Source organism: Pleurodeles waltl, chromosome 2_2 (assembly GCF_031143425.1).
Source record: "Pleurodeles waltl isolate 20211129_DDA chromosome 2_2, aPleWal1.hap1.20221129, whole genome shotgun sequence".
Taxonomy (NCBI): domain Eukaryota; kingdom Metazoa; phylum Chordata; class Amphibia; order Caudata; family Salamandridae; genus Pleurodeles; species Pleurodeles waltl.
In genome coordinates this window covers 870,351,703-870,377,375 of record NC_090439.1, presented here as the reverse complement: position 1 = coordinate 870,377,375, position 25,673 = coordinate 870,351,703, and the positions used below count along the sequence as shown (strand labels likewise).

The window sequence follows — 25,673 nt, the reverse complement described above, 5'->3', positions numbered from 1 at the left end:
TGGCTTGAAAACAGCAGGTGTCCGAGGGCTTGTCGGTGCTGGGGCTGCGGGGCCTTGGGTGCTGCGGGAGCCCCTGGCTGATGTGGTGCTGGGTGGTCGACAGAGCACTCAATCCTGAAGTTGGGGTGGACCTGAGATGGGGAAAGATAGACAGCAGAGGCCATCTGCCTCCCAGTCACGCATTAACAAACACACTACTCTTGTGGTGGCCCAGGGAGATGACAGCATGGAAGCCTCTGCATCTGGAGTGGGGGACACAGACAGGATCCTGCAGGCAATCCACACCTCTCAAACTGCTGTAGAGAATAAGATTGGGAAATGCGAGTAGACATGACCTTGCTCCGCCAAGACCTGAAGATTGCCACAACCTGTATAACGGACGCAGAAAATCATGTATCGGCAGTGGAGGATGAAGCCGTGGAGATGAAAACAAAAGTCATAGCCTGCTCACTAGTACCCATTAGCTTCAGCAATGAGCGGAGGATGTGGAAAACCACTCAAAGTGCAATAACTTGAGGTTCGTTGGCTTTTCGGAAGAGGTTGAGGGGTAACAGGCAGTGGACTTCTTTGAGACCTGGTTGAAGTTGTGGGTGTCACTAGATAGACTGACTCCATGGTTTGCGGAGGAGCATGCACACAGGGCCCTATCCTCCAGGGCCCACCCCCACGGATGCCACCTGGGGCTCTCATAGCTCCCTTCTTCAGCTTCCGAGACTGTATCCTGAAAGAAGCCCGCCTACAGTCTGATCTCCATTTTCAAAATTCCAGGATTTTGATTTTTCCAGACTAATCAAGGGAGGTGCAAGCACATCGGTGAGCCTGTCAAACAAAAGTTAAGGGCACTCCAACTTACATACATGCTCCTGTTCCTGGCTCACCTTAAAGGGCTGCATGCTGGCAAAGCGCATTTCTTTGATACCCTGGAATCTGCGTGGGAGTGGGTGACAGAGGAACATCGCTTGCAGAGGAATTTCCGATCATCCTCTTACTTGACCTTAGACACGACTCATGCAAGTGGATCACAGTCGCGAAAGCCTGGTTGTCTGAAGCGATCCTGCACCAGGTCCCGCCGGTGGGGGAGAGGTTAGGGCTAGACCGGACTCCCACTCACCGAATTCTGGCTCCTCAGTGCCACTGCTCATGCAGTACAGAAATCATTTGCCGGACCTGAAGGACGGGGGAGCAGTGGTCCTGGAGGAGGAGGGACTGAACCATATATTGCTGGTGTAGTTCAAGCTGTACCAGGACGGCCATTCAATGTATATTAGCTGACTAAACAGTTCCTTAATCCTACCATTCGGAGGGGTCGACTACTCCACTTTACATGTCTCCTCAGTCGCTGGTTGGCGGGCAGGAGTATGGGCTGTGGGGATGTTGGGGAGATGGGCTGTGTTTGAATGCACACTTGCACTAGTGTTGTTATCCTTTTCCTTTCAATGTCACACAGGTCTCTTCACTTATCCGCACCCTGTGGTGTCCTGCCAAGCCAAGTCACGGATAATGCACACACTAAGATGGCCCTGGGAGTCCCTAGGTGGGTTCTGGAGCCAGCTAAGTATACTGACTTGCTCTTCTCATGGCCACATGTAGGGTGGTGTCCTAGAATGTAAATGGCGTGTTGGATAAGATCAAGCAAACTGCAGTACTCCGACATATGCAAAAGCTTCATCCTTCCATTTTGTTTCTGCAAGAGATGCACTTGATCAGTGCGTCTTGTTCCTTCCTGGCCTGCTACAGACTCAATTGAGTATATCATGCATGGTTTATGAGGGGCTCCCGTGGGGTCACAATACTCATGCATCAGTGTTTCCCTCTGTGGTGCATCAAAGATGGCTAGACCCACAGGGCAGGTATGTCGCGCTGATGAGTATGGTGGGGGGACACCCCTTGAACTTGGTGTGTGTATATGCCCTCCCACGACACTTGACCACTTCCTTGAGGAGCTTGCGGTCGTGGTCGCTCAGATGCCCCTTGGCCTCACTGTCATCACGGGCAATATGAAAGCGGTTTTAGATCCTGCCATGGATATCACGGACATCCGATATCAACAGTCTGCTTCCTTGCGTAAGTGGATGTCTAACCTGGGCCTCTGTGAGGTGTGGCGGACTTGGAACACCAGCTTCAGGCAATATGCCCATACCTCTGCAGCACATCATATGCATGCCCGCATTGATATGATCTTCATGCCGGCCACTGACCTCTCCTCGTTCACAAAGGTCCAAATACTTGCCCGGGGCATATCAGACCATGCCCCAGTTCTCCTGAATGTTGGATATACTCTCCCGACACAGCACCCCATGTGGCGCCTTAACACCTGGCTCCTACAAAATGCGGAATATGTTAAGAAGATACGTAAGGAGATCGAACAATACTTTGAGATTAATGAAAGGGACAGTGTGAACAGAGGCAAAACTGGGATTCCGGGAAATTCACGATCCGTGGTCACGCCAAAGCTCTCCTCTGGAAACAGGAGAGAACCCAGCAAGCCCACATAGCCCATTTAGAGACCTGTGTACTTCATTTGTAGAGGCTCGTGGCCCGGGAGGGCCAGAGTGGACTGGAATGCGCTCTAAACCTTGTGCAGGAGGAAATGCAGGCCCAGTCACTAGAGGCAGCAAAGCAAATATGGCGACAGAAAGCTGCTGTACTGGCTATCAACCCCTTGGCAAGAAGGGTGGTGCCGGATGTGGTTGACAAGACAGGAATGCTGCAGGCTACTTCAGCTGTCATAATGGACTCATTTGTGCGATACCATGCCATGCTCTATACTGCGGCCCCTAGGCCCTTGGTGGAGAGCGAGGAGCTGCTTTTAAATGAGATATTTATGCCCAGTCTCCTGCAACAGGAACGCCAGGCATCGGATCAGCCCATTTCATTAGAGGAGATAGGTGATGCCATTTTGGTGTTAAAACCTGAAAAAACCCAGGGCCCAGATGGGTACCCTACCAATTTATACTCTAAGTTCAGAGATCTCCTGGCTCCGTTGCTGCATGGCCTCTATGAGGAGGCGATGGAAGTTGGCACCTTTACGGACAGCCCAGACTAGGCCACCATAGTGGTCCTGCCAAAAACAGAGGAAACAGGAGAGAACCCAGCAAGCCCACATTGCCCGCTTTGAGACCTGTGCACTTCAGTTGGAGAGGCTCGTGGCCCAGGAGGGCCGGAGTGAGCTGCAATGCGCTCTAAACCTTGTGCGGGAAGAAATTCGGGCCCAGTCACTAGAGGCAGCGAAACAAATATGACATGTATCGCAAGCGAGGATCTATGGCTGGGGAGATGAAAACAGAAAGTTGTTGTACTGGCTGGCTACCAACCACTTGGCAGGAAGGGTGGTGCCCGAGGTGGTTGATGAGACAGGAATGCTGCAGGCTACTTCTGCTGTCATAATGGACTCATTTGTGCGATACTGTGCCATGCTCTATACTGCGCCCCCTAGGCCCTTGGTGGAGAGCGAGGAGCCGCTTTTAAATGAGATATCTATGCCCAGTCTCCTGGAACAGGAACGCCGGGCATTGGATCAGCCCATTTCATTAGATGAGATAGGTGATGCCATTTTGGTGAAAACCCAGGGCCCAGATGGGTTCCCTCACAAGTTCTACTCTAAGTTCAGAGATCTCCTGGCTCTGTGGCTGCATGGCCTCTATGAAGAGGCGATGGAAGTTGGCACCTTTCCAGACAGCCTAGACCAGGCCACCATAGTAGTCCTGCCAAAAACACAACCTCCATCAGTATCATGGCAGATTAAAGGCCGATATCTCTGATCAACAGGGAACTAAAAATATAAGCCACTGTCTTGGCGAACCCCCTGCGGAGGGTCCTGGGTTATTTGATCCACCCTGACCAGTGCAGCTTCATGCCGACTCACAGTACTAGGCACTGTCTCAAACGTTTACACATTGCACTGGCAAACTGGCATTTTCTTCCTACTTCTTTGGCCTCAGTGTTGATAGACTTCGAGAAGCCATTCAGTACCATGGACTAGGGATATCTGAGACAGGTACTCGCTAGAGGGGATTTGCCACAAATTTCAGCGTATTTTACATATACTCTATCAGTGCCCCATGGCTAGGGTGCTGGTTAACGGAGGCCTTTCCTATTTGTAGGGAAACAAGGCAGGGATGTTTGCTATCCCTTCTTCTCTTTGGCTTGGCCATAGAGCCCTTGGAGCATGATCCGTGAAGATCCATTGCTGACAGGCTGGAGTTGGCCTCAGGGTGAGGAAGATTGTATCACTTTATATGCGGAAAATGTGCTGCTATAGAGAGTGGTCCTGCTGTCTGTGTCACCTGCATCTTTTCACAGAGGCTTCTGGGTTCCTTATAAATCCTAAAAAATCTCTCTTAGTTCCTTTGACTGGGACTCGGGACGTAATTGATTGGCAATCCGACTTGCCCATATGGCGGCTCAGCTTTACCTACCTGAGAATTAAAATTGTGCTTGAACCATCCATGATATGGGCACTTAACGTTACCCGCTCATCCGCAGAGACAAGTCAGACTTAAAGAAATGGAACTCGTTGCCCCGTAATGTCCTGGGGTGCATTGCTTTGTTTAAGATGCTGGTACTGCATTTGTCTATCTCCTTCAAAACCTTCCAATACAAATACCATCTCATTGGTTCAGGGAGATGGATGCACTGGCTAATGCCTTCCTGTGGCAAAATGGGAGGCGACGTTTTAGTTGGGCTACATGTAGACGAAGCACATATGAGCAAGGTTAGGCATGTCTAATCTACAGTTCTATTATTTTGCATCCTAAGCTCTTGTGATTAATGCTTGTTTTACTGGGGTGGTTGGGCTGATCCAGCTTATCGCCTAAAACCCACAACAATGGGGTTCTCCCGCATTATGGACCTTCTGTATGGCAGCCCGGTGTCTCGGAACATCCCAGAGTTAACAAGGATGGTTTTCATTGGATGGCGGGAGCCATAGCGTCACACCGGGTGGTGGAATAAGCTAACACAACAAATCCCATTGTGGCGAGGTACCTGGTTGCGGGGGGGTGAGTGCCCTGTAGGGCATCACCATGCTTGCCGATGTGTGGTCTGGCAACCACATGCAGTCCTTTCAGGAACTCCAGCAGGGATACACACTCTCTAGTATACAGTTCCATAAATACTTACAATTAAGGCATGCACTGAGATCACACATACCTGAGTCTCCTGTTATACCTGCATTTTGTACTATGGATGCCAAGGTGGTGATGGGGGCACTGGGTAAGGGGGGAGTCTCCCAAATATATTGCTCAATCGTACTAAATGTCTCTGAGACCTTCCAGTCACTTAGGTCCCTGTGGGAGAGTCGGTGGGATCAATGGATGATGAAGACTGGCGGGATGCACTAATAGCACCGCGCATAATTGCAATCTCAGCCAAACTGTGATTGGTACAGCTATATTATCTGCATTGCACGTACTTAACTACAAATAGAATGCACCAAGCTGGTCTCTGGTCCACATCCCAATGTGGGCGCTGCCCCCAATCACCAGCAGATTTCTTTCATATGGTGTGCTCCTGCCAACTCATTGTGCAATATTGAAGCAGGTATTGGCGGAGTTCTCCATGGTTGTGAGACTGACTTTGGAACTGATGGTCCTTCTGGGGGTGATGGAGGGGGTAGGGAGTTCCCGGGTGGATAGAATTTTGCTGGGTAGCACTCTTCTGGTCGCCAAATGTGACACTGCAGGGCAGTGGATGGCGGGTAGTCCTTCGGTGCTCTTGAGGTGGCGGCAGGGGGTGGACTGGTGGGCCCAAATGGAGAGACCTGTATATGTGGCGTGAGGCTGCCCGCAGAGACATACTAGAATCTGGTCCAAATGGACAGTGACTCCCTGTGGAAGTGGAAATGTAATATCTTGAACATCTTGCTATAAGACATGAAATGTTGACATGATTGTAAAAGTTTTTTGTTATGTGCAGGTCAGACTTTTGGGTGACAGGGGGCAAGATTGTACGTTTTGTTCTATCATTCCTGCTTTGTGACGAATCTCGCTCTAAATAAAATAAAAATTTGGTTATAAAAAAAAAGTAACAATGTTTCAAGGGCTTTTTAGGGTCGAGTCTGCGTTGCATGCGCTCGCGCATGCGTATCGCAGCGAGATGCTTTAGTGTTTAGAAAAGGGCTCGGAGCCCTGTCGACGTCACGTCAGTGTTTTTCATTGGTTCGTGGGCTTGCCTAATAAAATCTGCTTGCTTTCATTAGTCGAAGGCATGCATATGTCATGCCTTTTCCGGTGGCTAGCCCTCCTCGAGCGCATCGACCAAGTACAGAAAACATGCGAGGCTCGCAGTTTTCTGTCCGGCTTGTGGACTACTTTTTCTCTAATTTACTAGCGTGATTTCGCTTGGCAGAAGTCGAGCGCTTTACATAGTTAATTGCACTTTTTCGGGTTACGTACATAAATGCACTTTTGCCGATAGGTGAAAAGTCGGGTTAGGAGTTTACAACGCTATCAGCTCTAACATGAGCAAACGCGAGACCCATTGCATTGCAAATGCTTGTTATACTTGTGGCTCTGTAGAAAATTGTCTTCCCTGAGCTGTTCTTTTTCAATCCATTGTACACAACGATTGTCCTCTTTAGATGGTGAATTCTGGCACCCCACCTGGACCACGGGGGCTGCGGGGCTCTTTGGTACACCTCCTGAGTCTAGATGACTGGCCTTTGATGGAATGAGAAATATGACATACATTAAAACAAGTGCAATATACATTGGTAAATACTTATTGGCAAAATAACTGGAATAAAGCAAAATTCAAACATACGATCAATCTCGAGTTAAATGTGATATTGACATCTTTTTTGGAATATATATTGACTTCTCTACACTGAAGATGAATCAAAGTTAAATACGTCTTTGAGGCAGATATAAGGCGTATGAATGACTGGAAAGAGGCAAGTATGGCAGCCCATAAGCTTGCAATGCTGGTTAAACGTAACCTCATCCACAGAATTTACTACACACCACCACAGTTTAGGAAAATGGGAAAGATTGCATCCCTGATCTGTTAAAGATGCAAACAGAGATTGGAAATGTGTGGTACTTGGTCCTGTCCAGCGATCCAAAAATACTAGTCTAGAATGATATACACACTATGTGAGGTCCTACACATTCTCATGGACATGCCACTGAAACTTGATAATAATGGAGGCGGTGGGACACACACTTGGGGCCGGTACATTAATCGGGTTGAGTTGTTTGGTGGCAAAATCAGAAGTATTGCCTGCTGTCAGGTGCCCCACTAATGAAGGAATGGCTGGGGGGAATGAGTATATGAGCAATGATGGGAAACGAAGTGTACCAGGCACGTGGCTGCGACCACAAGCACAACAAAATATGAGATTCCCAGATCTCTTATTTTGGACTTCAGGTGAAAAATGTATGTTAGTTGCACTCAGACACTGCCACAACAGGGAAAAATACAGAAAGCCATTGTAATTGTTATATTGTCTAAAGGTAAAATCAGTAAACAAAATAAAAACATGAACTGAATTTTATTCTTCATGAATGAAACAAAAATTATGTAACAAATCATCTGGGTGAAGTTTCTTGTCAGAACGTGCCTGGCCACTTCAAACTAAGTGAAAAGGGGGCCGAGTTAGAGCAGATGATTCAGGATTGAGGTTGCCCTCTGCAGGCATTGTCTCTTCTTTAGAAATGCTTATACGTTGGACTGGTTCCATCTTATACTGATACAATGTGTGTCTTGGCTCCATTCATGAATATTCAACCTCCTGACCTATTAAAGGGCCTGTGACCAAAAGTGGCTGCAACCAGCTGCGCCCTTCTGCCCTTCTGCCATAATAGACTCCTGTTTACTAGGGGATCCTTTGGCTCTTATGAATTTGTGTTTACCAAGTACCTCTTTTCTTCCAGCAAGGAATGCACCTTGTTATCCATGATGAGTGACATTTCAGATTTGAGCTTCAGGGTGAATTCATCTTCCCTAGCTGAAAGTTGAGACATTACTTTCTGATGTTTTCGGTATAGGATTTCTCCTGTGCAGTGCGGCGGTGGTGACGACACCTGTCCTTCCGCATTACACTGATGGCGTTACTTGATTGTCTTCATTAATTCTGTTTGAATTGTGCAGCTCCCTATTACAAATGGAGCTTATTTGCTATGTATCAGCATCTGTGGACAGTATTAATTTCCTTATCAGTAAGTATTGATTGTACAATTTCGCTATCAATGTTTGTGATATTTTGGATAGGCCACTGCCTTGAAAAAGGATGTTTATAATGTTTGACCATGCCACTTTCCTGAGAGTCATTCCACTTGTTTGGCAAAGGAAGATGAAGCCCAAACTTGACATTTTTTGCTCTGCACTGAATTCTGCATCTCCCCCACTGCCCTTTATGTTCTGCACGGAGAATCCAGACCAATCCAACCCTGTCATGTTCTACAGGTGACTTCCATCAGTTCACTGCTGGATGATGCATAGAGTACTCCTTCATCGGCTGAAATGATTAATTCTTTGGTGAGCTCTCGGTACTGCTCTCACTACACAGGCGTAACAGTAAGCCCCATTCCTAAAGCTCACCTGTCATGGAAAGAAGCTAAGAACTAACAAGGGAGTGTGAATTTAAAAAACACCTTCACAAGAATGCCCACGAGAATGATTATCATTCCAGTACATCTGAAATTTAATCCAACCTCAGAACTTCTTGGAATCTGGGAAAAACAAATTTCTTGAACCTCTTATTCTGGTTTTCCTTGTACCATAGCTGGTAGAGGTTCAGAAGGAAGCCAACGAAAATTACTGGAATCGTATGACTTCATTTTGGTTGATTGAAAGACAGAATGAACCTTCCAAGTGCAAAGCAACTTCAACCGAAAGCCCAGAGGTTTGATCTGATGAGTGATTTATTTTATGTGTTTATTAAGCACAACCTAATACTAAGTCTAGTTCCTAGGCACACAAATGGACTAAAAATGTTTCCTGAAGTTAACTGTCAAGACAAGGACAGTAAAAAAGGAGTGTCAGTAAACAGAAAAGGGTAGCAAAGATGGATTCCAGCTGTTAATCCATCAACTAATACCCTGTCAGTGATCAAACACTAACTTGGTTTTGCATAAGGGGAAAACGTGAGAAAAGTTATAGTGGGTAGGGAAAGCAAAGAGGTTATAGTGGATAGGGGTAGGGGAAGTAGAAAGGTGATAGTGGACAGAATGAACGGACAGTCCCTCTTATTCTCAAAATCAAGGTAATACTGTATGGAGAAAATACAATTTATAAGTCATAAGTGAAAACCAAAAAATCACATGTATAATAATTAACTGTCCCAGCTACCGAGCTTTTACTGTCCCCTCCATAGAGAAATGCGCTGAGTAGCCTCAAGATTCAGTCAATCTGCCTGGGGAAACGATTAATCTATGGTGTTGAACTTGAAATAAGAAACAGCTTGTAGAGCAATAGTAGCTGTGTCAAATAGTTCATAAAGTACCTCTGTAAAACCAGTCTAATCCTGCCAAGAGCTCAGGAAAAGCACAACAGAAGCACAGGGAGTGCAACAAGTGATCAAACACAGTGACCAAGTAGCCAAACAACGGGTCCTACGTTTCCAGGCACCTGTGTTTAGTTCACTTGGTCTGGAACTTTTCAGAGCATTCTCATCCCTAAATGCCCAAGTCACTGAGACTCAGAAAATCACTTCCATCACCTTGCTGTCATTTTTCCCAGCCACTAAGTGCTCTTAAGCCTCTCATTGTGCCCCACCAACTAATAGCTGGTAATCTTCTCACCATGTCCCTGTCACCAACGTCTGGTAATACTGCTGTGACCCTCCAATATCTGTATACCCCAACCGGCAAGCGCCAATCTTTCATCTAGGAAATATGTGAGGCATCTGTCCAGTATTTCCTGACAAGAAGTCAGCCAAACTTTCTCTTCAGGAGCAAAAGAAGCTTAATTTGATATTAATTCATCAATTTAGTCCTTTATCTTGACTTTAGAACAGTATACGCTTACAGAAACAGTCTCTATATTTCTGTAACTAATTCAAATAATCAGTAGCTGCTGGAAACAATGGATCTATTCAAGGAAAAGATGGAAAAACTCTTAGGTGAAATCCTTGCTTATGGAGAAATGTGAAACTTTGCTGGCACTATAGGGCAGTTGATAAACAGAACACCCAGTTGTCAAGTTGCATTACAATAGCACCATGGGGGATTAGTTACTGCTCTATGCCTATTTGACTCTTCAAAATTCAAAACTTTGCACAAAGCTCTCCAAAAAACATGAAAGGTATGTACCACAATCAGAAATGATAGTATGAGTCAATCCACAAAGACATTAAATATCACCCAAAATACTGGGACATTTCTTTAGGTCTTGGTAATTTTGACAGAGGAGACATGAGCCATCTTTGAAAAGGTGTCTCCTGTCACCATTATCACACTTCCTTTTGAAGCTGGAATCTCTGTTATAAAATACTTTAGAAATCACATGCCAAGGTCCAGGAGTCTTTGGTGCTGACTGCAAATATCCAAACTGCTTGGAATGTATGCATTTTAGCTAACATTTGAATGTAAGTGTTATGAGGACCTCTTGGACCCGAGTTGATTCCCCTATTTTTAGGTTCTTTTTATATTTTACATTTCCATATTTTTAGCGGCATTGCTTTGAGCATGGCTTTCTTACTGAGGACCTTTTACAAACTTTTATCAGCTTGATTTTATTCTAGGAATATACAGAATGAGATGCTTGTTTAGTTAGCCTCTGCCTGACAAATAATCAAACTCTCTCTCCAAGGCTAAAAACACTGTACACAATGTGTCCTAGTTTATGTTGCCCATTCTGCAGACAGCTTCTAACTTATACACACAGCTCTGCATCAGAGTTCTGCTTCCAACTCAGAGTGAGTTATTTATTTAAGCTGTGCGCTGACCCCAAGGAAGCAAAGGGCATGGCGCTAATCTATGAGCTCCGAGAGAGGATTACCATCTACACCGCTGGGGCTCATCCCTTAGATCAGGCCAGGCCAAGGGTGCACCTGATATGCTATTGAGTATAGTCTTAGGGTTAGGTAGGAAGCCCTAGAACATCTATAACCACATGTACCATGGTTGAACTGTTTATTTTTCTATAATGCTGATTATTTTGTTCTGATCCAGCTGCCTAGTTATTGCAGCTCATTCACTATATGCTAGATTGCGATTGTTTCAATAAATCTATTAAAAACTCATCTTGCATCCACTTTGTGTCTCGCCTGGGCATGCATTAGTAATCAAACAAAAGGGTAAGATCTTTTCCCACGGATTCCCTCGGGTGTCAGATAGTCATGTTGAGGTTGCCAGAATCACCTTCCTCCCCAGTTAGTTTGGGGTTTTAGATGAGGCACAGTGAATTAGCCAGGAATTGGGCCAACAGTTTCTCATTGTGAGGATAGACATTCCGAAGTTCTGTGGTCCTAATATGCTCTCCTATTACCATAGTAGGAAACGTATAACATAAGGATTTATGCTGGGCACAAAAAAGACAAACACACGCATATTCTTGGGCATCAGAATGACTAGTTGGCAACCAAAAAGATTGTAAAACTAAATCTAAAGTAGTCTTAAGTCCTTTGTGACCAGGAATAGTTGATACATTTTCGTAGCATCATAATGTTATCCCTAAGGTGCAACAGAAATAACCTGTTGGTAAAATAAAATTCATGCTGTTGAACCAGAGGAGTATTTAAATGAAGTTCTATAATTTCTTTGGATCCAGCATCTTGACTTTGGCCAAGACTTAACTATTTCAATAACACTTTGAGATGAGCTTAGTATATGATAACTCAAGATAACAATGAAACAGCATCTACAAACACATTCTTTGAACTAGGGCTTTAATTTATAGTAAAATCACCTGCACAAAAGAAAAATGCCCAAGTTGCTTTGCGGCCATTCTTGCATTGAAGTTTTCGCAAAAACTCCAGATTTCAATGATCAGTTTGGAATTCTAAAGATGTCTCCTTTCAGTACATGACTACTTCATGGCTAAGTGCTAGAGTTTAGCGGAGGGGTTACTCTGCCACAAATGTGACCGATATCCTGTCCGCTATATCACAGGTTCCATAGGCTATAATTGATTTAGACAATAATTTCAAAAGATGACACTTCTGTATGATTGTCTAACAAGGCTTGGGATGGAGAAGATACCTCACGCATCAGGCCTGAAACTAATGGTGTGCGTCAGAAGTTCACATTTCTACTGGATCCTTTTTAAAGCTCTTAGAATTCTTATGTTTTTTTTGGCCCAGTCCAGATCAAAGAGTATTCCACAGGTGTGACTATCCATCAATCAAGAGGTATTAACACCCATTCCTTTTGTCCTCATGATAATCAGCAGAAGGAACAAATTATTATCTGAGTTCTTTCAACCTATGTAGTTTCAGCTACAAAATGATTCACTTAAGTCAATACATCCATTCCAAGATGGTTATGATGTATTCATACAAGTGTGCATGCATCATGATGTACCAGCAGATAGTTTGGAAATGCTTTTCTTTATGAGAAAAAGCTCTCCAAAATGACAACCAACACTTCACGGTGCATGCATGGATGGCCATTGTGGAATGGTTCTTCTAATAAGGAAAAAAAAAAAATCAAAGATGGCCACTGATGTGTGCTCATGCATCATGGTACCCCAGCAGTGGTTATAGACTTTTTTAAGTGTAATGTAATGTTCTAAGATGGTCAACAGCCATTTTAGAATGGTAAATTGAAGAAAACAAAAGTGTGAATGTGATGCTGCGCAAACCAAAATTAGCAAGCACCAAATGTGCAGCTGTCAGGCCATTGAATAATAATTAACATGTAAAAAAAGTGTAGGCAGGAACCTTGAAGGGTCTGGAGGAGTGGGTGAGTGGGGAGCAATGGATGAATGGGGAAGTGAGTGGCCAAGAAGCAAAGTGCAGCTCCTGAGCCCTCGCTCAATCAGTTACAAAGAAAATATATAATATAGCATAAAAAAGAAATTGAACATGGGGATGGGTGTCAGAGCAAAAGACCAGTAAGAGGGGGTACTGCTTGGACAGTGGGTAGAGAAAGAGAAACAAGAAAGCAATGCACTCCCATAGAGAGCTACGAAACAAATCAAAATATAGATCCCTGGTGTCAGCAGTGGTAGGATACAACTCATCTAATCAAAACTATGGTAAAGAAGATATTCTCCAGGGAGGAGACAAAAACAAGAACAGAGAAGGAAGCAAACAGATCAGGAGCAGCTAAATGAGATAGACAATAAAACTATCCATAAAAGAGCAAACGACAGACCCAATACCCTCTCAATGTATTATTGCATTTTAGATAGTAGTTTTTTGACACCATACAACTTAAGCTGTCTTAAGGGAGAGCTAAAAAACATTGAAATTCATGAACCATGCTTACCCCAAATGTGCTGCACATCACTTCACACTCGACGTAGTCAGTCACATCTTCTGTTACATTACTGTATCCCCAAACAGTTGTATTTTAGTAAAAATTTATCTTTCTGTAACGTGATTATTTTATGTATCAGTGATTTCAATAATGGTGCCATTGGTGATGCCATTGATAATATAATTTGTGATGCCATTTGTAATCTTGCATGTGAGGTCTTGAGCGGTGCATGCTGTCATTATAGTTGCACAACTAGCAACATCAGGGAATTTTCTTTGGTTTTTAGTAGTGGGTACACAATTTTATTACACAAGCCCTTGTTTCACATGGTTGCCAATTCATGGATTACTCATAGTTCGCAACCATTTCTAGGCACTCACACAGTTGTTCCTCACAAACTGACAATACTTATTTGGGAGTTTCGGACCTTACTCTCAACTTCTTGCAAGTGCTAGATTGTGCTGACATGGGTGGACCATTTTCTCAATAATTAGCTTTAACACCGTTTTATTCACAAATTTGAAAATGGAGGATGTTGGTCATCATTTTGTTTCTAGCATCAACTCAAGGTGGGGGAGCTGGTGAAAAGTCCTGGTTTTAACTTGTAAACATCCATGCAGAAACCCCTGCATATGATGGATTATATTTGTGAGAATTATAAGATGTTAATGAGAGAAAATCTTTACATCTTTGGACAACCCTAGTTTTTAGGTTTAATAATGGTCCATCAACTGTAGTCTTTTGAGGTAACATAGATTGCATTGTAACTGCATCTAAACTCCAAAATATCTCGTACTCGTTTTGTCTTTTCACTCTGTGTAATCGATAATCAGTGCTTTTTGAACATTATCTCTTTTTTGCTGTTTGTTCTCTTAAGTACTGGGAAGATTTTATACCCTCATTTAACATTAATTATTTTTTATTGTAATCCTATCCAGTGCATGCAATTTCACTGGTGAACAATATTTTAATCATAAGTTTGATGTCATGTTTTTGCTCTGTTATTTAATAAAGTGATGTGAAAAATAGAAAGAGGAAATGACAGCAGGTGCAAAGGCCCCCAAATGAGCTAAAGTACAACCGATCTTTGCAGTTCATGCGCAAATAGCACACCAACTGGTTTATTAACAGGAATGTAACTTGCATCGCAAATTTTCCATTTGCAGCAGGTTGCAAAATGAGCTGCCTTATGAATATTAATCAGGAAGGTTGTATTTTATGAGCTCCCGTGAATGGCTCCAAATGAAGGGATGGAGACATGCAACAAACAGCAGACCACCCTCCCTGCATTTGGGAAACATTTTTTAAAAGCAGACCATGTCCATTAAAAGGAGAGGTGCTGCTTTAATAAACATGTTTCCTATCTTGAAATACGCATGGTGGAGCGTGCAGTACTCCTAAAAAGCAGGTAGGCGTCCACTGGACCACTGCATACTCCCAATTCCGCCCCCACCCCCCTTCCTCCCAAGGCCACCTGGCACAATCCTCAAAGGGGAAGCCTTCCCACAAAGACAGATTCCGCTTTGGGAATCAGATACCACCTCAGCTCAGGGTGTGTTATTTTTTTAATAACTTGCAACCACAAATCTGGTCACAAACCACTGATATATCTGAATGTGGATCCCAAGTAGGCAATGGCCCTTTAATGCCCATTCCTATTTTTAGTTGCAAAATCTCTTTTACGAGTCGGAAAAAAATAGTATTTAGCTAAAAGCACTTTTTCGGCTAAAATCCCTGTGATTTAAGATCATGATCTTCAAGCAGAGCCAGCTCTAGGGCGGTGGGACATCGGGTGGGAGCGCCATGTTTGCAGGTGTATTATGGTTTTAAAGTACCTGCTACAGCGTTCCCTGCCTCCAGCAATTTTCAGAGGACAATAAATTTGCCAAAATAACTCTGGTGATTAATGTTCTGCCTGGAAAGAGAGTGGAGTTTTCTCTAGTGGGCATTTAAAGGCAGCACAGAGAGTTAATATGCCTGCTGCAAAGAATGCGTACCATGCAGATCACAAAGTACAAATAATGCAGATAGGTCAATAGCTTACTGATTTTGCCAGAGAGGTCCTTTTGTCACTTGCAGTTCATAAATTAAGATCCTAATGAGGAACAGTAAGCTACTGTCATTAAAGAACTGCATGCATACTGCAAGGTATAGATTAGAGCGCTATGATTTTTCCTGTCGTTTATTATCCTAATTTTGCAAAAAAGGATTCATTTGGATGGGAAGCAATTATTATTATTAAAGAGAACCCCTAACCACGGTGTCACATTTTAAATTCTGAGTTTGTGCCTCTTAGCACCAAGCACTTTTAAATTATACAGCCTATCAGTATGGATGACATGCGACTTCCACAGCTTGTAGTCCCGTTTTATGTAACATTTCTTATACACTGATATACACACCTATAATTGATTGTCCCTGTGTGTGCATTGTAAAATGCTCTGTCACCCTTCACTGGTATGAGTGTTGCTATAAAACAAATTAAATGCATCTGAGAGTGGCTATGGAGACTTGAGGGGCACTGTTAAATTGTGGTAGTGAGGGAACCCATGGCGGAAGTGGTCATTGGGGGGCACCAACAAACATTGTCGCACAGGGCGCTACCCAAGGCCGGCCCTGTCTGCAGGGTTTGCGACTGCAAAAGGCCTTCGCAAACGAGGCCCCAGAAGCCTTTCAGATTCTCCCTGATGCCTCACTATTTTAAACAGACAAGAGACTTCACTAAAACTCACACGCTGTCAGGGCTGCTGGAATTACAGAGGACTTCTCCTTAGGTTTTCAGTTGCTCTTTAATAGACTTTGAACAGTAAGATGGAGTATTTACGTCCGTCTTCTCCGGTCCACGTCACCACACCAACGGGACTCATGAGAGCCAGTGCGTCACAGGCCAGCGGGGCATGTTGCAGCTCAGTAACGCATGGCGGCCGGCTTGAAAATGCGAGGTCAGCACCCGCACTTGCACCTGCCCCCCACCCGCATCTCGAGGTCCCATCTGTGAATCAGGACCCCGATCACTCAGAATGTGGCTGCACATTTGTAGGGGCCCTCTTGCCTGTTGTAAACAGGTGGCTGAATATCTTTCTTTTTCCTTCACCATCCCCATGGATTTACAGCTGCAAAGACTTGTGTGGCAAATGCACTGATCCGGCGTGCGGATGCAGCCCCGTATTACCGTGCTGCGGGGCTGCATGCGGTGCCATCTTGTCTTGTACCCTGCCCCCGCCTCCCTTCACTCCTGTAGAAACTGCAGCCATCACACTGCCAGTCCCCCAGCTCGTTCCTCAAAATGTATTTTTCTGCCCTTTCGTTGTTGCTCCTCGCCGCAATTACCAGCGAGGTGGTTACAGGTACGCGCGTCGCTTCACCACTCCTGTGGGGTGATTGCTGCGTTTATTCCTGTACTCTGTGAAAGGTCACGGCTGCAGCCGCCACTGCTCCGTTGGGAATGCCGCTGTCCTCGTGTTGTGTCCTACAAAATGTCAATGCAGGAATAAGTTACACCTCTCTTGTGGCAGGTATCAATATTTCAGCTCCTATTAATAGCGTGACTGTCACTCACGGTGACTTGGAGCCCTTCAGTCTGCAAAATAATCTCCACACCTGAGCCCCGCTCCCTCTCTGTGAGGACGGCGCTTCGAATCCCTCAGCGTCACGTGCGCGCCTTCTTCAACTACGATGAAGGTCTTTGGTCCTGTGTTTCGGCTCCATGCATCTGTCTAGCTCTGTGTTTATTTTAAGGGCAATTAAGCTGGGTCCAGGTCAAACTTGTTGTTGTACAGGACACAGAAATGGTAAAACTGCTGTTAAGAATAGTTTATTATTATTGTGTATTTATTTGTGATTTGCAAGGCACTTTATACATTTGTAATGTGTCTTCAGGGCATGGCTTTAAATTCTGAAGAAACGAGATTATTGCAAAATACTTGTTGGCTAAATAACAGTGGAATTCAAAATGAATTCTAAATAAAACCAGCATCCTATTGCGTACCAAATAAACCCGATGTAACAGTTTAGAGGTGTCTCCTTAATAGTTTTTACGAACTTGCTTTCGGTAGCCGGGGGATAAGCTGTTACATTGGAGTGCCTTGTGTTCAAGCCCTGGCCCACTATTCTGTGCCCTACTTCAGATTCATAAATTATGACGTTAAAATGTTTTGGAACGTCACGGTATCTGAAAAATAATCAGTAACTCTGGTATCTGCAGTCTGTGGTGAATAATAAAAACCTGCTCCAGAGCAGGAATTTTGTACAACATTTGTGAGCCTTGTTCATTCGCGAGCATTTCTGACCCATTGTGATATTTCCTGTCCGGCTGTAATTCAGCAGAAGCTACCTAGGCTACCCCTTTAAAAACCACATTATTACTGGCACCCCAGAATAAATCAGCAAACCAGCGTAAGGAATGCATTGCTTTAATTACCTTAAACTCAAAAGCTGGAAATTACTCTAACCCGTATCCCAGTTGTATGTTTTTTTGTCACAGTGGCACTACAGGCAGGACTAACCATACGCGTCCACTCTGTATGGGAACACAAGTGACATCATCCATGTTATGGCCTTGTCAATTCTTATCAGTGGCGTGTAGCTTGAGTCATGTGCTACAGGCCAGGACTCACGTCTGGGCATGCCATCCAACCTAAGACATCTGATCAAGACAATCGATAATGATGGACTGAAAGTATTCAATACCATCATTTTGGTTAACTGTGGCACTACTTCCAGGGACCAAGTGCCCCCCAAACAGCAAGGTTGCATCCCATCTGCACAAAAACCAGGGGGGCTGGTACTCTTTGTAAGTGGTGGGGCGAGTGAAGTGACCCACCACTTCCTAAAAAAAAAAAAAAACCTCCCTCCAAAACCCTCAAAGTAAACCACCCCTCTGTCCAAAACCCCAAATAAAAGTATAACACTAACTTCAAAACAGAACCACTACACTTGCATGCATTACACATTTACATGCATTACACATTTGAAATACAATTAAAAAAATGGCGCTTACCACGGACTGCGCATCTTCTGTGTTCTTCTGCTCTCCAACAGAAGAGCTCCCCTAAACAATCCAGATACTGCTCTCATACTCTTAACCAGCATGAGAGAAGTGCCTGTATTGGATGGAGCTGGCTGGCTGGGCGCTCCATTAGGCCCTGGAGACCCGTGCTTGGTCTCCACCCAGCTGTTTTAAGACTGTTGATTGGAGAGCTTCAAAGTGCGCAAGTCACTTTGGCTGGCACAAAATAGCTAGCCAAAGTGACATGCAGAATTTGGAGCATCCAGTCAGCCCTGCTTCAGTCCTCTGCTGCCAATCAGCAGCAGAGGACACGCCCAGAATGTCTTTGGGCTGGTGCTGCTGTATTGCACACTGTGCAGGTAAAGGTAAAATGGTAATTAATCTTTTCATTGCCATTTTATTTTTGCCTGTGTGGCTCGCAGTGGGCGGGGGGGAGGGACGCTGCCTCGCCCTCAAGAAGAAACCGCCACTGAGAGGAACACAAGCATCTTCAGAAATGGTAGACATTTCTTCTCCTGTGCCACAAATATTAATTTGCTCTGAAACTAGTGCATTGTTTATGACCTAAAATGTTTACTGAAACAGATTTCATTTTACACTAGAGGAACCCTATGAGCCTGTGCACTCAGGCAGACCTTGACGTATTTGAATATTTCATTGTTCCACCTCAGAATTGTGTCTAAACGTGTCTTTTTTACCCAAATGAATTGGAAAATTGTGCTGGAATAGCACTCTGCCTCAAGTGTTTCCAAAATGTTATTAAAAGAAGAAACCCCTCAAATTTCTACCACAGAGGTTTGGGCGCCCATGCTTTGCCCTGTATTTTTTTAGATCTTATCTATTAAACAACGCATGAGCTGTCTGGTGCAAGACATATTGTTAACTTACAGTGGGCTTAGAGCCTGCCCATTGTTTACCATAGGTTGGCTTCATTATCACACGTTTGCTTGCTTCTTTATTCGTTAGCATGTGTGGGCTTTCCTTCCTCTTCTTGTGTTTGTCCCTCCCCTGAAGCATAGACATTTTACTTGTGCCTTTCCGCTGTTCACTTATCAGGAAGTACATTTTTCTTTTTGATTAAGCACTCCACAAGACTGCATGTGTTTTCCAGCTTTTGAGTTTGTATACTTCTATCGCCCCTCCACTGTGCTCTGGTGTTCCTCTCTCTCATCTGGGTGGGTCTCCCCCAGGGCCCCACTTTGCTTGCTTATATGTGCACTTCTCCGTGCCAGCTCGGCGTTGCTATTTTCCGACTGTTTGCTCCCCCTACCTAGGGCTCCATTCTGAACTGTCTCTATATCAATTCCCCCTCCAGCATCATCCTTGTGAAGCTTCTATTAATCTCCACTCCCCTTCCTTGTGTTGCTTCCGCCCCAGGTACTTCATGTCTCTTTGGGCATGCTTTGAAGCCTGGCTAAAAACCACTGCAAAGCCAATAGGATCCCAAGGTGAGACCTATTGGCTTTACCAATGCTTTTTGATTTTGCTTTCTAGTCCAACCTAACTTGATTCAACAACTCCGTTATAATAATGGAATGATTTGAGCCTTGGTTAGTCAACTTGGGATCTTATCTTCCAACGGTCACTATAATGAACAGGGATGGGGTTGCTGAGAATGTGTAATACAATCTAATATTAGTATACACTTGCTTATTCCCAGGGATTGTAAATCCGCTTGTAGTAAATATATTGTTATTTTTCTGCAGACTTCTTTTGACATTCCTTGGAGTATTCCTGATTGCCAAAAACAGAGACAAGAACAGTCGGGAAGTGGCTTTTATAACCTTCGGACAGATTCCTGGTACGCAGGCGCAGTGCGCACACCACAGTTTGAACGCAGGCAAGCGGTCTGTTCCCTGTACCCAGGGGCATCTTATAATACATGGAGTGTGTGCGGGTAATTGAAGTGGAAGCAGCTGTCTCCATTTTTAATAACATTACTTCGCTTGATTTTTCATCCAAGTTGCCAATTGTGCCTACAACTGCTTTTGAAATAATTTCTGGAATATTGCAATAAGTGGTGCGCAGCAAAGAACACTAGCATGCCAGAAGCTCACCCCACGCAAAATGGAAATAATAACAATAATAATAAAATAATGTGATGGTGGCTCTTGTAGGGTCTTAATAAGCTTTTCTTATCTCCCCAGGAAAACAAATGATGGATGCGATACAGCCTCAGTCAAACAGCTTCTCCTATGGGACGCTGCACAACGAAGGTGACGTGGAGAAGCTTGACAGCGTGCAGCAGAACGAGTTTTAAATTCTTGCTCATCACGAGGGACGCTTTGCCTGCAGTCTGTTGGCATATATACAAGTACTGCACAGCGGCTGTGCCTCCATTCAAGCTCTGCTCGCGCCTCTCAAAGCGCCGCACTTGGTACCACGTGTGCTTTCCAGGGCTTGCGTCCCAAGCACTGCTTGGGGACGTCTGACGTCTTAGTTGCGCCTCGGGCGCGGCGCTTTTGCAAGTGGCTACCTCGTGTGATAAAACATCTGGTGAGATCCCTGAGGCTAAGCAGGTCTGGCCCATCCTTGGTTGCTCAGGTGTGAGCAGGCCTCTCTTTGCCAAATGGCGCTGCCCGGCATGGATAAACTGATGGGGCGTCCCTTCCTTCCAGAGCTGCTCGTTTTACACCTTTTGTGGCTCTTGAAAAGTGATATGTATGAGCAAATAAGCGTGTATAAATATAAACTTCTGTCATTCTGTAGCATAATGCTAATGTTTACATGCTCTTCAAATGTACCCACAAACCTCTTAGAATGCTAGAATACTCCAGAAGTAAAAATCTAGCAGATAATCTCTCTGTTTTTAGGTGGAGCCTATGCAGTGCACATGCTCTGTGTCTTGATATATGCTGTAATCTACTTCTGTGGGCCTTCACCACACTCATCATATGCCCATCACTTTCATTCGTTCCTTGGCATGCCTTTCAATATTCTTTTGGTTTGTTAGGTAAATGCTTTAGGTTTGTCCCACCTTGAGGCTGTTTTGTTACCGCCCTGGAGACTGACCCTGTTACATGGATTATTGCACGATCGGCCATATACGTTAGTGTCTGCACACTACTTTTCTCTTTTACCTCTCCGCTTCACACTTGTGGAGGGTTGTTGTTTCTTCCTCTGGCATCTTGCTGTTTCCTTGCTGTGTCTGCACCTGACAAAGGCTGCAAGCTGGAGGGGGATTCTTTTTTCTCTTTTTTTTGCAGTTTATATAGCGCAAACTCGACCAGTTAAATTTGCAGCCTCATTCCTAAATTCTTCCCAAGTTCAGCAGTTGAAAAATATACAAACTGGCACCATTTAAATAGAAAAAAACACAAGGAAAACCCTCAAGACGGCTCTCCCTGGCACAGCGGGAGAGCCGATACTACAATATTCACTGCATTCATTTTACAACAATTTTTGCCCTTAACTCAGCATGTGATGGTCCTACAATGATGGGGCCACCACCAAAACATTCAGTACAATGCTCGTCTTCTGGGTCCCCACATTAGGTTGAGAGAGAACCCAAATTAATAACCTCCCTCACCATTCAATGTCTTTTTAAGCTCTCTCATGGTTGGAACTTTTTCTATACAGTTGGAAGTAATTTGTGTTTTAAGGGCTCTGTCTGTAATAATATTTTAGCAGGCTTGCCAGGCTTAAAAATGTGGAGTGCACTATGCCCTCTAGGGGCTGAATATATGGTTACATTGCAATGCTCTCTGCTATTGTCTTTTCATGTGGTTATGCCTTTTAGCGGCTGACTATATGGTTGCATGACCATGTTTCTTCCAAGTGCTATTTTTATTGTGGTGCTCTCTAGGCGATGTTCTGACCATTATAGACTAATGCCAAGTGTATGAAGGAATGTACAAACACAGTTTATTTCTGATAAAGGTTTAATGTGCTGCATGTCTAAATACTAATAAGGTCCCTAAGGCAAGACCCATTGGCTATGCCAATGCTTGTTTGTAAGTGCCTTCCCAAACATTATTGGGCTGCCAACCCACTGTGTTCTGAAGAAATTTGAAACTGGCAAAATCCGATGTAAGAGTTCCTGTGGTCCTGAGATGAACAATCAAATTCTGAGATGCCAGGCCACCACAGTGTAATTTCACCAACATCATAGGCATTGCAGAAATTACTTCAAACGCTCTGTAACCCAATAGCATCACATAATGTGAAATCATGCAATTTTTGACACGATGAATACAAATTTCCTCTACAAATCCTTATGCAACTCTGTATGCCATTTTAATAAATAGTGAATGCTAGAAGGCAGACAGGTAGGTACTATATAATGCATAGCACACACACAAAAAGACACTTACTTTTAAAAGATCATTAGTATGACAGATTGCAGAGTCTTCAGGGCATGCAAGCATACGCATGGAGGTAGTACCAACTGCAACCTTGAGTAGTCTCCAAATGATATCCTTGTAGGCCATGATCTAAAGGCTCTTGCTTACAAAGGGCATCTCATACGAAACTGAATTTGTTAGATCAAAGAATATAATTCCACTCATTCACCGCTATCTTCAGAAGATCAGGCAGTAAGCATGGTGTAAGTGCCCAATCATTTGCACATCGGTTCTGGCTGCACGATGATCGTAGGCCCTGCCTTTTTTTCAGGTGAAAGCCAAGGAAACTGGGGAAGAAAGAAAGCATGAGGATGCCAAGAATTTAGGAATTATCTTGTGAGTGACATATCAGTGTGAGCAATGCTGGAATTCACTGTAAATCTAAGAAAAACACAAGTGCGGCACCGCTTTGATTATCCACTTCAGTGTCCAACTATGGTATTCGTGTCTCACATTCTTTGCTCCTCTTCATCACGTTTGGTGGGTTCTCTAGTCTACCCAGTTTTTCCCTGGATGCCAGTACGTCATTTGTGCTTACGTATGCTCTTTCAGCAAATCTGGCTTGAGTATGTACAGTAGTAGCTAGTTCAGAGAGATTGTACTAACTCTTTCCAAAAGAGTCTGGGGCATGTTGAAGGTGGTGACCCTAAGAAGGCAGTCTATGTGTTTTCCTTGAGCAGTAGCAAGCACTAGGCTCAAGAAGTGCTTCAATGTGGTGAGATCTCACCTTGATTTGTTTCTCTACATACAGTGTATGACAGTCCAAGGGAAAGGGCCAGGAAAAGTCCTCCTTCTCATCCCTTATGTTTTTGTTTCTTTCCGTTGCTGTACTCCCTCCACTTAACAACGAGGGGACAGGCGTTCCTGGAGCACAACAGAATAAGGTCTGCCCTTTATCCAGGGCACCAGGAGGCTTATTTACAAGCCCCTCGTGCTAACATTGCATTTGACGCAGTGGTGGCACAAAGCAGTTCCCCACAGTACACCACATTTACAAACTGGCGCAGTGGGACCACTGCACCAGTTTGTAAAGCCTTGCACCACATTATATCTGTGGCAGGTATTATGGCCCATATTTATACTTATTTTGCGCTGCATTTGCGTCATTTTTTTACGCTAAAGCGGTGCAAACTTACAAAATATAATCGTATTTTGTAAGTTTGCGCTGCTTTTGCGTCAAAAAGTGACGCAAATGCGGCACAAAAAAAGTATAAATATGGGCCTATGTATGCAAGGTAGGCATTCCCCCATTAGAAGACATGCAGGACTGGTGCGGTAAAACCTACAAGATTTTACTGCGTCGTTCTGCGCCTTCACAGGGTCACTCTTTTAATGCCTGCTCAGACATAGGAGACACTGTTGAATAGGTGAAGTAGGATGCAGGAACACATGAGGCATTGTGCCAAAGTCATGGATGCAGGGGATGTTGCAAGTCTGTTTTACCTGCTCGATGCTCACCTGAGTATGTGGGAAAAGGATGAATGTGAGATATGCCCGTCTATACTGACTTGAGCAGAGGTCCGGGTACCAGCCTAGTCATAGCGGCAGCAGTGCAACATTCTTCTGCCAGGCCTCTAATAGTTTGCCACAGCCCCACTACATGTAATGTAGCATGCTGTGGCTGTTGTGTACCTGTGCAAGGAACTTGGCAGATAACTTGCCAAGTATATTACCATCCCTAGGGGGGCAGGGGATGGGGGGCATTCTATTTTAATTTACAGGCACTAGACCAGGAATTTAGAAATACATTTCTAGCTGAAATTTGGTCTGACAGTTTATTATTCGGTAAAGTCTTCAAATCACAAATCATCTGTCTCTCTCTCTCCACACACACACACCTCACATATATATATATGTATTATTATATATATATATATATATATATATATATATATATATATATATATATATATATATATATATATAAATACATATATATATATGTATTATTATATATATATATATATATATATATATATATATATATATATATATATATATACACACATGTACATATACACACACAGACATACACATTTATATAATATTTATCTGTTAGTATCTTGTTTTGATTGTATAGTGCTCTGACACCCTTTATGGGTTAAGTTTACATTATAAGACTACCATGACAAATAACAAATGGATGTTAAAAATCTCAGGATATATATACACTCGAAATCCCATTAAAATTGCTGTTATCACTTTCAGCAATGACAGAACTTACTTCTCGCGCTCGAAAAGTTGGGGTTGATGAATATAGTTACTATGCAGCATGAAATGGCTTTTCGCTATCGAAAAACTAGACCAAGTGCAATGTTATTTCGAGTTGTCACAGCAGATTAATGCACAAGGCGCAGAAAACCCAACGCAAAACTGTATCAATTTATTTTTACAGCAAATTGAGCAAGACATCGATTGCTTTTTCCAGCCAAAGAAAATGGGTAATGCATTGCAAAACCATTTAAGCAAAGCCTACATCACGAAATATGTTCTGTATATGTCATATGTCTGTATTTCAGACACTGCTATAACTTGAAGATGAATCTTCCAAATATTATCTCGGAATATCTTCAAGAAACCAATCTTGAACTATTGCATACAGAGTTAAAAGGGCTGCTTGGTGAAGTGTGTCTCCAGCAAAATGTACTGTGTAGTATTATAAAGCTCCCTGCCAAAGATGTTTAAAGGTAGATTTTTTGGTGTTCATTTTTGTGATTGTATTTATTATTTTACTGTAAAACACAAAGATGTAAACGATTGTGGCTAATCATTAAACAACTGGAGGGAAAAATTGTTTTGCACCTACCTGTGCCTGCGGTTGTCGTAAATATCCTGATTTTTCAGAGGGTTTGGGTTACCAATAAATCTAACTGATTTCATAAATGCAGCGAACGAGGTTCTTTGCAATAAAACAATAAGTTTTAATTGAATTCTGAGTATTCAAAATCGCAAAGTCTG

At 43.6% G+C, this 25,673-nt stretch overlaps 1 protein-coding gene across 4 annotated transcripts in view; it reads left to right on the top strand.

Moving 5' to 3' along the window:
- Positions 1-25,640, top strand: part of NIPAL2 (NIPA like domain containing 2) — a 433,718-nt gene extending 408,078 nt beyond the window's left edge. For 2 of the 4 annotated variants that reach the window (XM_069220538.1, XM_069220535.1), the window contains exons 10-11: positions 20,079-20,269; positions 20,520-25,640. In XM_069220538.1, the coding sequence (XP_069076639.1) occupies positions 20,079-20,269; positions 20,520-20,632 (304 nt within the window). In that variant the 3' untranslated portion in view covers positions 20,633-25,640. The remainder of the gene's footprint in view (positions 1-20,078; positions 20,270-20,519) is intronic. The other 2 variants (XM_069220536.1, XM_069220537.1) reach the window with 2 other exon arrangements.
- The last annotated feature ends 33 nt before the right edge of the window (positions 25,641-25,673 follow it).